Genomic DNA, 16,159 nt, shown 5'->3' with positions numbered 1-16,159 from the left:
GGGCTCTCCTCTAGGTTAATTGACTAACTGCCTTGTGATAGCATCATGGATAGCCCATCCCCCATCCCCAGCCTAGGACCCTGCCTCCTGCATCAGCCTCCCCAAGCCCTTGTGCTCCATGGGGCACGCTGAGCGGCTCCCCAAACCATCCTGCTTCCCGCCCCCACGAGCTGGCCAGCCTGTTTCCCCGGAGGAAACAGCCCCCCCCAGCATGGGGCTGGCATCTCCACTCCCCCCTCCCCCATGTTCCTCTACACCATGCCACACTTTCTTGACAAAAGTGGGTGTTTGTCCCATTTGCTCCTGCTAACTGATCAGGTCGGACGGCTGGGACAGTGCTTAAAAAGGGAATGTCCTGGCCCAAATGGGACGTCTGGTCACCTTACCCATGCCGCACCCAAAAAGCCATGCGCCCTGGGCTGCTTGCACTAGCTGGGTGGGTCCTGCTCAGGGCATGGATGGGGGACCTCAAAGGGAAACACAGCCCCTGCAGGACGGCACTGGTTTTCCGGTGGGGGCCGCTCCCCACACGGTCATGGCTGACCCCAGGGCCCCGGAGCGTTCCTCAGGTACAGGCTGGCCCCTTTCAGTTTCTCCCGCCTGCCTTTGAAATGGCTGGTGCAAGGCTGAGTCATCACAGGGTGTTACTATGCAACTTGTAGGTGGCTTCAAAGCACCTGGCCTGGGAGGCCCTGGGTACCCCTGCTCTGGAGTCCTCAGCAATGCAGATAGTTCACCCCCCATGGCTCTGCTGCTGCCCCTCGATCCCGATCTGCAGCCCCGCGCTGTCCCAATGCTAGGCTTCCCCCAGCTCTGCTGCTGCCCCCTCAGTCCTGACCTGCAGTCTCCTCCTCTCCCAGTCTGTTTACACACTTTGTTTTTCAAGGGTATCCCCTACAATTAGCCATTCCTTTCTTACCCCCTTGGTGGAAGGCTTGACCCCTCTGAGCAGTCCCCTAAGCATCCTGTTGCTCTTCTCATGCCCTGCCCCCGCCACAATCTCGATGCCCCGCCCCCCCGCCATCTCTGCCCCGCTCCGACTGCCGTCTCGATGGGAGGGGGCGGGGCATCGAGATGGGGGCGGGGCATCCGACTGCCATCTCTGCCCCGCCCCCTGCCATCTCTGCCCCGCCCCATCTCGATGCCCCGCCCCCTGCCATCTCTGCCCCGCCCCATCTCAATGCCCCGCCCCCTGCCATCTCTGCCCCGCCCCATCTCGATGCCCCGCCCCCTGCCATCTCTGCCCCGCCCCCATCTCGATGCCCCGCCCCTGCCATCTCTGCCCCGCCCCATCTCGATGCCCCGCCCCCTGCCATCTCTGCCCCGCCCCCCGCCAGCCTGCAGCTCCTTTGCCTGCCGCCACCAGGCCCCGGCGCGGACCCGCTTTAGCCCAAGGCCGATGCTGGAGACTAACCGGGGCCGGCAGCTGCCTCCCTGCCCGGATGCCGCGGGGGCGGGAGCCCGGAGCGTCCCAGCCCCGCCGCCCCCGGGCCCCTCCAGCGCCGCGCTCCTGCCGAGAGCCGCACGGGGCGAGGCGCCCTCGACGCGCCGCCCAGGCCCTGGGCCGCGGGCCCGACGGGAGGCAGCTGGTCTCGGGTGACCGGTTCCCGGCCCCGGCTTTGCCCTGGCAAGTGCCGGCGCCTCGGCCACCGACCGGCCCGCGGCCCCCCCGGGCTCTGCAGCGCCGTGCGCGGGGCCGCGCGCCGGGCTGGGCTGCTCACGTGACGCGCCGGGCTCTGCCTCGCTCGGCTCAGAGCCGCAGCGGCTGCGCTGGGGAGCGCTCGGCTCGGCTCGGCCCGGCCCGGCCCGGCCCCGCCCCGCCCCGCTCGGCTCGGCTCGGCTCGGCTCGGCCCCGCTCTTCCCCGGCCCCGCCGCTGCTGACTCCCCGCTTGGCATCGCCGGCTGCGCTCCCGGGAGCCCCCCCCGCTGCGGTAAGCGCCCCCGCCCCCGGCCCGGCCCCTCCGGCCGGCTGCTCTCAGGGACCGAGGGAGCCCGGACTCCTGGGTCCCTTCCTCGGCTCTACCACCCCCCGGCTTCGGGCAAGTTGCGTCCCCTCCCCGTGCCTCAGTTTCCCGTCTCTGCCCACACGGACAGTGCGGCTCGCCGGGGCTCGGGGGTGTTCGCCGGCTCTGTTCTCTGGGCTGTGGGTGGATCTGCCTGAACCTGCCCCCCTCCCTCGCTCTCCACAGCCTCTCCCCGCACAGCTGACAGCTCCTGTACCTGCTGGGGGACCCGTGTTACCACCCCAGGGGCATTGGGCAGTGGAGGCGAAGAGGCCCCCGGGGTGTCCCACCCACTGCAGCCCTGGGTGCGGCTCGGAAAGGGCTTGTTGCCTTAGGGACAGGAATCCAGCTGCGGGTGCTGGCACCGGGTGCTGGCACCAGCTGCTCCTCCAGACACAATGCAGCGAGGCTCCTGCTGGCGCTGCGTGTGCCAGGCTCTAGGGCTCACCAGAGATCTGGGGCAGGTGCCAGTGCCACTGCAGGGCTCAATCTACCCCAATGCCGCCTGCTGCTCCTTCTGCCTTAGCACGGTGAGCTGTGGGGCTGGGGAGAGCGACCCTGCTTCCTGGGTGCGTCGCTCCAGCTAGACAGGGCAGGATGCTGCAGGACTCCTGACCTGACAGCCCAGCCCAGCCTCCACGGGCCAGTGGGGTGTGAAGGGACAGGAAGGAGCCGTCTGCGTGCAGTCCATTGCCCAGAGGGGGCGCTCTACCGCCACGGAGTTAGCACCCTCCAAGCTTTGCTGGTCCTGAATAGCCAGGTGTGCCCCGCTACGCCAGGCACGCACTGTTGCAAGTGGTGCCATGCCACCATTGGCACAGGCAGGATGAGGGTCCTTAACGTGGGCACATGCAGACCGGGTGGCAGCTCGCACAGGGCCCCCATGGCTGGTACCTTGACTACTGGTCTCTCCGCCAGGATGCAGGTCCCAGACTGAGCATCTGCTGGGCCCCAGGGGGACCCATACAGAGGTAGCAGGGTAATAATGCTTGGGACATCCTGCTGAGCTCGGGCGAGTCCCAAACCTGTGGTCTGTTCACTCATTGGTGGCTGGAGCAAGAGTTCCCCAAAACACTTCACCCCAGGGAAGCTCTGTGGCTACAGTCCTGGGCAGGACCCAAACCAGTGGTCTAGGGGTGAAAGGATCTTCTTCCCCTCTGATTCCGTGAGCCGGCCAGGAGCCACCTCCTCCCTGCACTCCAAGCACAGCAAATGCTCAATGAAATCCAGACTGCTGGAGATCGGAGCACTTGGCTTCCCATTGTGTGTCAGGCCAGGGCTGGCTTCCCTGGTCCAACCTTCAGCGGTGCCTGCTGAAGTCCACGCAGCTTTCCTGGGCTGGTGTAGCTGGGCTTGGCGGGGGGAACATGACTGAGGAGAGACATTTCCAGGGTCTGAGAATGGCCTTTTCTTGCCCTCCAGAGGCAACAGTGTGCCCAGCTGGGCTCCCACAGCTGGCAACGGTTAAGGGGGGATGTGGCACATAGACCCAATGGGGAAGGGAGTGTTTGAAACCTCCTTGACTCCGCGTGGTGCAGCTCCTTGATGGGTGTGTGTGCTGGGTTTCCGACCTGATCGTGACCGTGATCCATGTGCTAGTTACCACCAGGAGGAGCCCTGTGTCAGGCTGTGCAGGGCGGCGTTACTGGGGGGCCCCCGCAGAGAATTAGCACAGCTGGTGCCTGCCAGGTGAAGCAGGGAGGAAGAAGCTGCCAGCGATCCCTTTCCAGTCTGCATCCCAGAGTCATTCCCACTCGTGCGAGGGTAACACTGCTCTCCCAGCCAGGGGAAGCTGCAGGCTGCTGCCCCTGTTCCCTGAGGATCTCAAAGCACTTTGCCCAGGTGGGTTGATATTTTCAATCCCTGTTGACAGAGGGGGAAAATGACTTGTCCTGGGCATTCAAGGAATCGATGTCAGAGCCGGGAATAGAACCCAGGTGTCCTGGATCCTAGCCTGCAGCTCAACGTGGCATTTCTGTGCTAACTGTGGGGTTTGACCATGGAAGGTGCTGGGTGCACAAGACCTCATGTGAAGGTGGGAGCCTGGCTTTTCACTTGTGTCAGGCAATACCCACTGGCAGGCTAGGGGACTACTGGGGTCGGGAGGTGCCGCATTGCACAAACCGTGTGGGGCGGGGGTCTCAGCTTGCTCTGGGCTGCCCACCCTGCCGGATGAGACCTACTGTTCTAGGTGCTTTATGGGCGCTGGTGGCAGAGATGGGACTGGGCAGCATCAGAGAGGATGGTGCTAAATGGGCTGGTTTGGTTAGGTCAGCCTCTGGCCAGCATGTGCTGTTGCATGGGGTCGGGAGTGAGGGGCGCTGACAGGGCCGGGGGGGGGAGGGGGGGGCTGGCCGAGCAGGGGACTGCGGGTTGGGAGTGAGGGACGCTGGCAGAGCCAGGGGAGGGGGCTGGACGAGCAGGGGGCTGTGGGTCGGGAGTGAGGGGGGGCTGGACGAGCAGGGGGCTGTGGGTCGGGAGTGAGGGGGGGCTGGACGAGCAGGGGGCTGCGGGTTGGGGGTGAGGGGCACTGGCAGAGCCGGGGGGGCCGGCCAAACAGGGGACTGCGGGTTGGGAGAGAGGGACGCTGGCAGAGCCAAGGGCTGCTGGTCGGGAGTGAGGGGCGCTGGCAGAGCTGGGGGGGGGCTGGTTGAGCAGGGGGCTGCAGGTCGGGAGTGAGGGGGGGCTGGTTGAGCAGGGGGCTGTGGGTTGGGGGTGAGGGGCACTGGCAGAGCCGGGGGGGCCGGCCGAACAGGGGACTGCGGGTTGGGAGAGAGGGACGCTGGCAGAGCCAAGGGCTGCTGGTCGGGAGTGAGGGGCGCTGGCAGAGCTGGGGGGGGGGCTGGTTGAGCAGGGGGCTGCAGGTCGGGAGTGAGGGGGGGCTGGTTGAGCAGGGGGCTGTGGGTTGGGAGTGAGGGGTGCTGGGAGAGCCGGGAGGGGCTGGCCAAGCAGGGGCTGCGGGTCAGGAGTGAGGGGCGCTGGCAGAGCTGGGGGGGCTGGTTGGGAGTGAGGGGCGCTGGCAGAGCCGGGGGGGGGCTGGTCGAGCAGGGGGCTGCGGGTTGGGAGTGAGGGGCGCTGGCAGAGCCTGGGGGGGCTGTCCGAGCAGGGGGCTGCGGGTCGGGAATGAGGGGGGCTGTCCGAGCAGGGGGCTGTGGGTTGGGAGTGAGGGGCGCTGGCAGAGCAGGGGGGGCTGTCCGAGCAGGGGGCTGCGGATTGGGAGTGGGGGGGGCTGGCCGAGCAGGGGGGAGCTGTCCGAGCAGGGGGCTGCGGGTCGGGAGTGAGGGGCGCTGGCAGAGCCGGGGGGGCTGGCCGAGCAGGGGGCTGCGGGTCGGGAGTATGGGGGGGCTGGCCGAGCAGGGGGCTGCGGGACGGGAGTATGGGGGGCTGGCAGAGCCGAGGCTGCTGGTCGGGAGTGAGGGGCGCTGGCAGAGCTGGGGGGACTGTCTGAGCAGGGGGCTGCGGGTCGGGAGTATGGGGGGGGCTGGCCGAGCAGGGGGCTGCGGGTCGGGAGTGAGGGGCGCTGGCAGAGCCGGGGGAGCAGGCCAAGCAGGGGGCTGCGAGTTGGGAGTGAGGGGCGCTGGCAGAGCCGGGGGGGGCTGTCCGAGCAGGGAGCTGCGGGTCGGGAGTGAGGGGGGGCTGGCCAAGCAGGGGGCTGCGGGTCGGGAGTGAGGGGCGCTGGCAGAGCTGTGGTGAGACTTTTCTCGGGCTGCTGCTGAACATGCCTCTTCCCCCCACTCTTTACCGTGTTTCTCGTGGCCCCCCCGAGAGGCGCACGCAGGGGTCATGCAGCGATCGACCGGCACAGCCTAATCCATCTAATCCACTCACTCAGCCCAGCTGTGGGCACGCGTGCCCCCAGCGCACCCCCGTGTGCCGTGCCTGCCCACACACAGCACCCAGCGTACGCACTGCACGCCCATGCTGTATGCACACACTGCCGTACGGAGCCTGGCCCTGCCACTGAGTGTGTGCACGAGAACTCACACACCAATGCCCCTGGACCCCCTCACCACGCTGACTTTCTTCAGTCACACTCCTCCCTCCCACAGTCCCATTCTTTGCACTAGCGTCTCTGTCTCGCACGCCAAGCCGAGCCACGGGAGGCTGCTGCAGTGTCTCCCCTTGCCGTGGGGCTGTTCCCTGCTGGCTGTCTCGGTGTTTGCTTGGCACTGTGCCTTTCTGCCCCTCTTGCTGGGTTGCTTTGCATTAACTTGCTACATTGGCACCTTCTCCCCGCCCCCCCAGCATTTCAAGTCTTGGAAGGCCTTCTGCCCCTCGGTGCCTGTCTCTCCCGTCTCTCGGTGACCAGCGGGGAGACTCTGTGAGTGCCCGTTCCATACAACCTGCTGCACTTTGCCTCACCCTCAGGCGTTTGCAGGGCCCGCTGCATGACAGCTTTTTTGGGAATCCTGCCTCTCTGCTGCTTGCCAGAGCCCTCAGGCCTTGCTGGTTTCCTGCCCCCAGCCTCCCCGATCCAAGTTTTCTTGCAGAGCTGGTGTGGTCTGCGGCGTTGGCCCCTTTGTGCAGCTGCAGCTCCGTAGCTGGCACTGTTCTGGAAGGAACGTGTAACGAGCATTGGGAGGAGGGAGGGAGTGATCAGGGTGCAGGCCTTGATTTTTGGACACATTTGTGTGTGCAATTGTATGAGGGGTTGCTTGGATGGTGGGGGCAGCACTCAGCAGCCTGCTGCTCGCCTCTGGTTTACATCTTATCTTCTAACACTCATGCTTCAGGGTTTCGATTGTCCACTGGCAGGGGTCAGGAAGGAATTCCTCCCCCCCACCCCAGTATATTCTGGCAGGTTTTTTTTTCAATCTCCATCCTCTGAAGTGTCAGGACTAGAGATGGGATGCTGGGCTAGGGCTCTGAGGTGGCAGCATGCATTCTCTCTCTCAGGAGCTTGGCTGGTTTTGTCATGCACCCAGGGCCTACTGGGTCAGCCTGGGTGCTGGTGGGAGGGGATTTGCAGGGGTCAGATTGGCAGGGACCTTGGGGGAGTTTTGCCTTCCTCTGCAGCCTGTGGGTTCCTTGCCAGGATTATGGGGGGACATCTCCTGACCCACTGCCCTGCCAATTGCTGGTGCCCTTGGTCCCTCCTGTTCTCTGCCTGTGGCACTGGTCCCCGGGCTCCTGTGGGTGGGGAGGCTGCTGCGTTCCTGATGGGCTTTGTGTGCGGGGCTGGGGCTGGGCAGCACTCGGCAGAGATGATCCAGTTGCTCTGAGCCAGAGATGGGCCTGTTCTATCGCTGCAGGCAGGGCCAGGCCAGTCGCTCTGTAACCAGGACAAGCAGCTGCCTGCACAGCTAGATGAAGGGGGAGCTGCAGGGGGGTGAGGTGCCTTTGATCTCCCTCCCCGGAGAAATCTCCCCATTTGTTTCCCAAGGCCACGCTCACACCCCATCCCAGGGATGGTTGCACGGGCAATCTCCTGTCACCCCACAGTGCTGCCAGGCATGGGGCAGGCGAGGTATTTGAGGCTAGAGCGTCTCTCTCTCTTCAGTGCCTCCATCTGTCCCCTGCTGCTCTCCTTAGGCTGGACCTGCGTCTGGCGTGGAGCTGTGCTGCACCTGGCTCATGGCACCGGGTGGGGCAGGGGTCCGGAGCTGTCTCTCTCCAGCCCAGAGCCAGGGTTTCCCAAGCACTGCCTACCAGCCACTCCCACCGAGAGGCTCGGGGCCGGATGTCCAGCTGCTCTGCGCCAGCACCTGGGGCAGATTTACCAAAGGAGCCACTCTCATTGTGCCGAGCTCTCTGGAGGATCTGCCCCTAGGGGCAGCCAGACCCAAACCCCAGCTCATCCCCTCCCTCCCAGCCAGGCCTGGGGCCCATCTCCAGAGAGCTCATGGACTCTTGGGCACTGGGGAAGCCCTGGGTCTGGAGAAGCCAGGGCTGATGGTACTGGGTGGTGTCAGGGTGGGGCTGGTGTGGCTGGAGGGAAGGTGGGTCCCCGTGCTGAGCTGGGATAGTGGTTTGCTGGGTGTGCAGGTGCATAGAGGGAGGTGTGTGTGTTTGTATGTACAGGGGCTGCGTGTGTGCATGCACACATGTTCAGAGGGTGCGCATGTGTGTATGTGCATGTACAGGGGATGTGTGCGCACGTACGGGGGTGTGTGTGCCGTGCTCGTGTGGCAAGCGGGTCGGTGGGGCCATGCAGTCAGCTTTTTGCTGGCTCTTGTGGGGTTTTATGGGGGAATCTCACAGTTTAGGGTTTGTCTTCAAGCCCCAGCTCCAGGAGTCAGGCCCTGGGGCAAGAATCTCGTTTTAGTTCTTAAAAAAAAAAAAAAAAGTTCCTGGTGCTCAGCAGCTTGAAAGCAGCGTGCGATGGGGGGTGGGAGGGGGTGCCCAGGAGACGCCTGCCTGGTTCCTCCAGGGGACAGGGTGACGGAAAAGAAGAGAGATTTTAAACCTCACAATTTGAAGCCAATTCCAGATTTTTTGGAGATCTTGTCACGTGCATTTTGTATGCTGGGGTTGACAGATCAATGTGGGAGAGGGGTGCGTTGATAGGAGAGAGTGTTGATGTGGGAGGGGTGCATTGGGGGGAAGGTTGTGTGCACAGGTTATATATAGTTGTGTTGTTCCTCCTGGGAGCTGTTGTGGTGGGGTGGGGGGAGCAATACCATTTCTAAGCGCAGAGGGCTGTGCAGTTGGCAGGGGGCACTCTGGGGGCACGCTCGGGACTGTGCTCTGGGGGGGCTCTGGGGGCGCAGGCAGGGCTGTGCTGTCTTTCAGTTTAACATCTGCCTTCATCCAAGCCTGGTTGCGGGGGGGGGGGGTGGGGGTGGGCTCTGGTTCATGTCACACCCTCTCTACCAGAAGGGCAAGAGCTGAGCTCTGTAAGTGCCCTGCTGCCCCCCTGGCAGGGCCGCGGGGCCTGTCTGTACAAACAGGAAATGGGGGACACTAGGGGGAAGGAGCTTTTAATGCTCGTAACAATTGTGTTTCCCCCCCCCACCAGGCGCTGCCCCTGCCCGGCCCCGCTCTGCTGGAGCTGGGGTAAGCTAAGTCCAGGTGAAGGGCAGGACAAGATGGTGCCTTGCCTCGGGGTTGGGGTTAAGGCTGGAGGACCCTTTCGTGGACATGGGTAGGAGAGGCCTGGTGACACTCAGTGTCAGTGCATGGCACCCTCTCATCTGGAAGGAGATGCCTGAAGCTCTATGCAGATGGCTGGGCGGGTGCCTGGACACTTGGCTGAATCTCTTGGAGCAGGTACTCATGGCGCAGTGGTGTCAAATCTCATTCTGTGCCACCCACTCCTGGCACCGTCCAGCCCTGCAGCAGGTCACCCTGCCAGATCCGATGACACAGTGGTGCGTGCCTGCCTGGCATGGCCGCATACCTCCTGGGGTCTCTCTGGGTGACTCACTCTTGGCACTGCTGCTCTGTCAGTTGCGCCCACGCTGCGCTCGCTGAGCTGCTGCATGGCCCTGCCCACGCCCCACAGTGCTGGTTCAGGGCCCCAAGGGCCCACCTCTGCCAGCTCTGAACCCTGAGATGGGGCATCAGAACATGTGACTTCCCCCCACGGCAGCACTGCTGGCTGGTGGGGAGTCGGGGCATGGCCAGTTTGTGGGAGCCACCTGCCCCAATGAGCTGGTTCCTTCTGATCAACCGAATTCAGCCCAACCAACATTAGGCGAAACGCCAGGTTTTCCTTCCGTCCACATTACCTACCCTCCCTGGAGGGTTTCATACAGTCCAGTGATAACACAAATGAGCCCAACTGGCCACCAGCTGAGCGCTGGGCATGGACTGTGCTCGATGGCGCAGCCAGGGAGCGGGGCAGGCTGGGGGCAGTGCCTGAGCACAGACCCGTGTGTCCAAATGGCCGTGGGGCTGCTTTCCCCCTGGATTCCCTCTCAGGAGCATTTGCACGGGCAGGGTTTGGTCACAAGGATGTGGCGGGTTTGCACGAGGGCTTGCACTGGGCGCTTGGGAGCCATGTGGGATGGAGCAGCGGGAGAGAGAGGCGTGGGGTGGGGGGGGGGCGGGGGCTCTGGGATTACATGCTGGGTGGTCAGAGGAGGAGTGGCTGGGATAGTGATAGTTTCCTGGGTGTGGCGCTGCAGGAGTGTGGGAGGAGGGGGTGTTCTGGTACTGGGTTCTCTCTGCCATGTGCGCGGGTCTGGTTGGGCAGCGGCTCCCAAGCATGAGCCAGGCTTCTGGCATGGCCCCGGGCCTAGCGAGCAGGGTAGGCTGGCAAGGGACTTGCTGACTGCAGTGGTGCGTAGTGGTGCTGCGTGTGATCATGTTAGATCTTGCGCATCTTCTTGACCCACGTGCACTGGATTTGCTGGAATGGCTGCTGAATGGAAGCCCCCTGGTTACACCCCCGGTGTCTGAGCCAGCTTGGCTAATGTTGGACTCGCCCCTACGTGAGCCATCAGACCTGCAGCGGGTGAGGCCACGTTCCCAGGAATCCCCATCCGTAGGAACAGGGGGTCTGTCTGCAAGACACACAGGGCACCTTGGACCCTAACACTGCAAACACGGGACTGCCTGGGGAGTCCTCACAAGGGTCCTGCTGGCAAAGAACCTCCAAGATCAGCTCCGAGTCCATTGCAAAGAAAACCCCTTCATAGCCCTGCTGCTTGGCCAAACCTCTTCAGGGTGTCAAGCCCTGGAGTCACGGGCTCCCTGGGGGATATAAATTGGGCCTAGTGTGTTTTGCCCACTGTAGCCTGAACCAGCTCCCCCGCTGTGAGCGTCCTTTGCTGGCCTGCTCCCCTTCCCTGGGCGACACTCTGGGCTGCTGCCCTTGGCCGGGATCCCTCCGCTGCAGTGACTGACACGTGCAAAGCCTTCGCAGCCACAGAGCAGCTGAGAGCAACTGCAGCAAACAGCTTGTTTCAGAGCCAGGGATCCTCTTTCCCCGGGCCGGGAGCCCAAGGAGGACACTGGAGAGACGCCCGCTAAGGTGTAGCGCTGGCTCCAGCAGGTCTTGACGGGAGTGGAGGCTGTCAGGCAGTCCACCCGCTGTGGGGCGTGGGCAGGGCCATGCAGTCAGCTCAGCAGAGCGCAGCGTGGGCGCAACTGACAGATGCAGCAATGCCAAGAGTGAGTCACCCAGACGAGACCCCAGGAGGTATGCGGCCCTGCCAGGCAGGCACGCACCACTGTGTCCATCGGATCTGGCAGGGTGACCTGCCTGCAGGGCTGGGCGGTGCCAGGACGTGGGTGGCACAGAATGAGATTTGACACCACTGCGCCAATGAGTACCTGCTTCCAAGAGATTCAGCCAAGTGTCCAGGCACCCGCCCAGCCATCTGCATAGAGCTTCAGGCATCTCCTTCCAGATGAGAGGGTTGCCATGCACTGACACTGAGTGTCACCAGGCCTCTCCTACCCATGTCCACGAAAGGGTCCTCCAGCCTTAACCCCAACCCCGAGGCAAGGCACCATCTTGTCCTGCCCTCCACCTGGAGTTAGCTCACCCATCTAGCAGGGAAGATCACTCAGTGCCCACATTGCCCTGGGTGCCACAGCAATGGCTTCATTAGCTCTCCCCAGTGCCATGTAGACCCCCTCCCCTGAGTGTCGCTGCCGAGTGACCTACCGGGCTGCATTCTGAGGATAGGATTTAACGTCCGGAGCTGGCTCCTGGCTCAGCCCAGAGCCCCAAGCCACGATCCCAGCAGACATTCTCATGAGTGGCTTTGACTTCCCGCCCCCGGGGCATGGCTCTCGGCAGTGCCAGCATCTCCCACCAAGGGCCTCTCTCTGGGGCTGGCTGTCCTGTTAGACCCCCCCCCGGGGACTGGTTGGGCAAAGGGCTGTGTCTTCTCTAGGCTAGTATGGCCAGCAGGGAGAAGGTGTCATATCCGCTGGGTCCCCTAATTGCTTGGCTCTGGCTGTAGAGGGCACCCGTCTGCCCTTCCAGCTACCCTTCTGTCCCACAGCTGGCTTTGAAGGGTCATGACACCTGAATGTTGATCACACCATGGCGTCCCTCCCGGGCTGGCACTGATGGAATTTGAGCTGGCGGCTGTTCAGATGGGGGCAGCACCATGCCCTCACTTGCAAACACACCTAAGGTGATAGCCGTTGTGCTCCACCCCAGAGCAACTGTTGCCTCCCCGGCTAAGGTCTGTGGGATCGGAGTAGTGCTTAGAGCTGTGGGCGGGGGCTCCTTTGATCGCCTTCCTCTGCAGTGTGGGGCACGGGTCGCTTGCTGGAGGATTCTCTGCACCTTGACATCTTTAAACCATGATTTGAGGACTTCAGTAGCTCAGACATAGGTGAGGTTTTTTGTAGGAGTGGGTGGGTGAGATTCTGTGGCCTGCGTTGTGCGGGAGGTTGGACTGGATGATCATGGTGGTCCCTTCTGATCTTAATATCTATGAATCTGTGAATCACCTGCTGCTTAGCAGAAGGCATGTGGCAGGTCGTCTGGGGGCTGCCTACACAAGGCAGCAGGGTGTTGGCGTTCCTGAAGCGTCCAGCTCCTGCACTGCCCCTCACATCCACATACAGCAGCCCCCACAAGCAGTACTTGGAGAAATTGGTTGCAAAACTTCGGACTCTGGCTTGGGGCCTGGTTGGGCTCGGCCATTCCTGCCCTTCACTGTGGGAAATTGTCACATCTGCGCTTTGGCCCCATGTGTCCTGGCTGCTCCCCTCCCATGGGAGATGAGCCCTTTGACCTGACTGTCTGGTGAGAGAATGACCCAGACTGGGCTGGTGGGCCCCAGTGGCTTGGACTTTGCAATCCCAAATGGGTGACTTGCCAGTGGTTGTAGCAGGCTGGTGACCCGTCCGCAGGTTACCAGCTTTGCTCTGCTCCCCAACCTGGGACCACTTCTCCACACGAGCGCAGCCAGCTCCTGAGGCCAGGGAGGGTTGGGACCTGGTTTGTCTAATGGATTGTGTGACAAAGCGGGACTGTTCTTAATGTTTCCTCTGAATATTATGGGGGTGCCTCAGTTTCCCCTATGCAGTTCTTAAGTATTTAGGGGGTTGTATAAGGGTATATGATCGTTGCAGAGCCCTAGAGGGCAGGTTTGTGCAGGGGGGGTCTCGACACAGAGAATGGCTGACACCTTGTTTCCTGGCCACTGATGGTCTGGGCCCTTCCCCCCTGCAAGGTGAGAGCTAAAGGGTTGGAGAACAAAGGAATCCGGTGACCTCCTGGCCTGGGAAAGGGACAAAGCCCAGAGGAAGGGGGGCTGGAGGGGGTTTCAGGTTGGGGCTGGCTGGGGACATGAAGTGAAGTGCAGATGTGGTTGTCTGGCTCATTGCCCCCCAGAATGGACCCAGCTGAGGGGTCCTGTTCTCTGCACCTGCAAGCTCTGTGTTAGACCGTGTTCCTGTCATCTAATAAACCTCTGTTTTACTGGCTGGCTGAGAGTCACGTCTGACTGCGGAGTTGGGGGGCAGGACTCTCTGGCTTCCCCAGGATCCCACCTGGGCGGACTGGCTGTGGGGAGCGCACGGAGGGGCAGAGGATGCTGGATGCTCCGAGGTCAGACCCAGGAAGGGGGAAGCCGGGTGAGCTGTGTGTCCCGCAGACAGGCTGCTCCCAGAGAGGAGACTCCCCATTGTCTTGGCTGGCTTCATAGGGAGCAGCTCCAGAGTATCGCCCGGGGACTGCGTGACAGATGGCTCTAAGCGGCTGCTCACATCTGGCCCATTGCTCGGTGGATGTGTAGGGTGGGTTTTCAATGTGGGCGTAGCTCGGATTCATGCTAAACCTGGTTGGGGGGCAGTGGCTTGGCGTTTGGAAGCAGTGCATGATCTGAATTCCTTTCCAATGGCCCAGGGAAAGGAAAAAGTGCTAGCATGGGCCCAGCTCTGTCCATACAGTGGAAAATCCCCCTCGAAAACTCCATCTCCACCCCGAGTGTCTCTGCACTGATCCGTAGTGGCAGGCGGCTTCACCAGTCCAGCTCTCCACTGGCACTAGGAAGGAGAAGAGCGAGAGCTGAGCTGCCTAGTTCCCCTGCAGTGGAGCCAGCAGGGCACTAGCTTGTTCCAGGAGCGATTCTCCTCTGGGCACTTGTGCAAAGGGACGGCTGAGCCCAGGGGGTTCCCCATCTGCATTATGTGTGTCAGCTGGCAGTCATGCAGCAGGCCCGATTGTGCTAGGTGCAGTATGAGTGCAGAACAGAGAGTCACTGCCCAAGGGAGCAGGCAATCTAAGTCTAAGATGGGAGCAAAGACGACATTGCTGTCAGCAGACAGGGCAGCTGGGGCAAGGCAGATGGGGGAGGGCAGCTGCAGGGTGGCAGATGGGGTGCTGGCTGAGAGGAGATGCAGGAGAAGAGGAGATCAAGGCAAAGGTGGAGAGGAGAAGCTAGGAAAGAGCCTGGTTCCAGCTGAGATCAGGGAATCCAGCTGCCCCCCGCCCTAAGCTGTCTGGTCAGGGACCCCACAGGTGGATTCCTCTCCACTCTTCAGCTTCACGGTCAGTTCCAGCCCAGTACATGGCATGTGGCTGGCTGTTCATGGAGACCCTGGCCCCCGGGTACCTGTCCCTCCATGCGGGACGCGCCTGCCACGCCTTGTACTACGGACAGCAGGTGGCCGAGGGGAAGGGGGGTCCGGAAATACTGGCTCTGCAAGCAAACATGGAGGGCCTGGCACCAGCCCTTGCTGCAGCTGCTGTCCAGGGTGCTGGCAAAGCCCTCGCTGCTCCCACCTCTTGTTCGCAGTCTGTGCAGCCGAGGGTGCCCTCGGCCGCCTGTCCCGCGCCTGCAGCCCCGGCTGAGCCACTCCCCTGGGATGGGGAGGCAGCTGGGAGAAGGGGCTGGTCTGCTGATGCCCCATTGTCCTTGCGGCCACGGTGAGGCCTGGCCCCACAACGATGCTGAGATGGGAAGGGGGCCCCAGCCACGGCACCTGTGCCTGCCCGCCCTTGCTTTGTGCATTGGGGTGTCTGTGCCTGTTTAGGGGCAGTGCGAGGGCCGTGTGCCCAGGCCTGCGGTTGGGTGGCGCTGAGTGCCCGCTGCTCCACGCCCGCAGCTTTGTGTGACCCAGCTGCATCAGGCAGGGCTGCGAGAGCCGTTGCTCAGCCTGCTTCCACCTCGGGGGACCCCCCGGCCTGGCCGCAGGGAGCAGCGCACCATCCGCGTGAGTGCGTGCAGTGGGGGCACGCCCGTGTTTTTCTGGGTGTGCTTATTTGCGTGTGTACCTGCGAGTGAGCTAGTACCTGGCCGATTTGGCTGGTGCATGTGAGAATGTGGAAAGTTCTCTGTGTGCGTGTGTGTGTGCACGCGCGTGCACGCCTGGGTGTGCCGCCATGCCAGAGAGATGCCCTCTCTAGGTTCACACCCCTTCCAGCTGCGCCTCCCTTCCTGGCACCCCGGGTTATCCAGCCAGTCCCAGGGTTATTTATTCTGGGCCATTAGAGCCGCTGCCTGCGCCGCTCGCTTGCTGCGTTTGCTGCTCAGAGGAGCCCGATTGATTGCTGCTGCTTTTTCAAGTGGCTGTGCTGTGCGGAAGGGGTTGTGCGATCAAGCACTGGCGCAGGGGGGTTGGAAGGGAGACTGGCTCTGCTTTCAAAGGCTTTGGGGGAGCAGTTGGGGGGGTCAGAATGTACTTGCTCCCCCATCCCCTGCCACCCTGTCCCTGTGAAACACACAGACCATCCCTACAGCCCCACAGCTGAGAAGCAGCCTCAGAGAGTAAGGTCTTGGGGGTAGGGGTTGGGTTTTAAAAGCCTTTATTTAGATCCAGTTGTTGCACAGCTGTCCACTCCCATGTGACCAGCCCCCTCCCCAGGCCCCTTCTCACTGCAGCATCAGCATTAACGTGTGCTAAAACCCACCTCCTTCAGCAGAAAGCCCTAAGTGCAGGGGGCTGGCCTGGGTGCCCGGGAGGTTCCTTCCCCACCTGCAGCACTCTGCTTCCGGTGGTCCCTGGGGCCGCCTCTCACTGCCCTTACTGGGCCTCAGGCTGGTATGCTCCTGCTTTTTGGGGAGGCAGGTGAGCAGAACAGGCACCTGGCCCCCTTCATGCTGGAGTTGGAGCCCCAGGAGCACCAGGCCTGAATGGAGGCTCTGCTGGTGGCCCGTCTCCCAGAGGCAGCGATTGGGCACAGTGAGAACAAGGGGCCAGCATGGCCTCACCTCTGGCCTGCGGGGTGAGATGTCTCCAGCGCTGCCCCTGCTGTGGTAACAGTGGCAGGGTCTGGCAGGGGAAGGGCAAAGCAGCCTCAG

General features: G+C 62.8%; 1 protein-coding gene across 1 annotated transcript in view; it reads left to right on the top strand.

Annotated features, from left to right (window-relative positions):
- The first annotated feature begins 1,405 nt into the window (after window positions 1-1,405).
- Window positions 1,406-16,159, top strand: part of LOC122457099 (RAP1 GTPase activating protein) — a 123,230-nt gene continuing 108,476 nt past the window's right edge. The window contains exons 1-2 of the mRNA XM_043500194.1: window positions 1,406-1,923; window positions 16,103-16,114. Coding sequence (XP_043356129.1) covers window positions 1,443-1,923; window positions 16,103-16,114 — 493 coding nt within the window. The 5' untranslated portion in view covers window positions 1,406-1,442. The remainder of the gene's footprint in view (window positions 1,924-16,102; window positions 16,115-16,159) is intronic.

The sequence above is a fragment of the Dermochelys coriacea genome, chromosome 18, assembly GCF_009764565.3.
Source record: "Dermochelys coriacea isolate rDerCor1 chromosome 18, rDerCor1.pri.v4, whole genome shotgun sequence".
Lineage (NCBI taxonomy): Eukaryota > Metazoa > Chordata > Testudines > Dermochelyidae > Dermochelys > Dermochelys coriacea.
The sequence above is the reverse complement of the archived record's forward strand: the minus strand, read 5'-3'. Positions and strand labels throughout refer to the sequence as shown.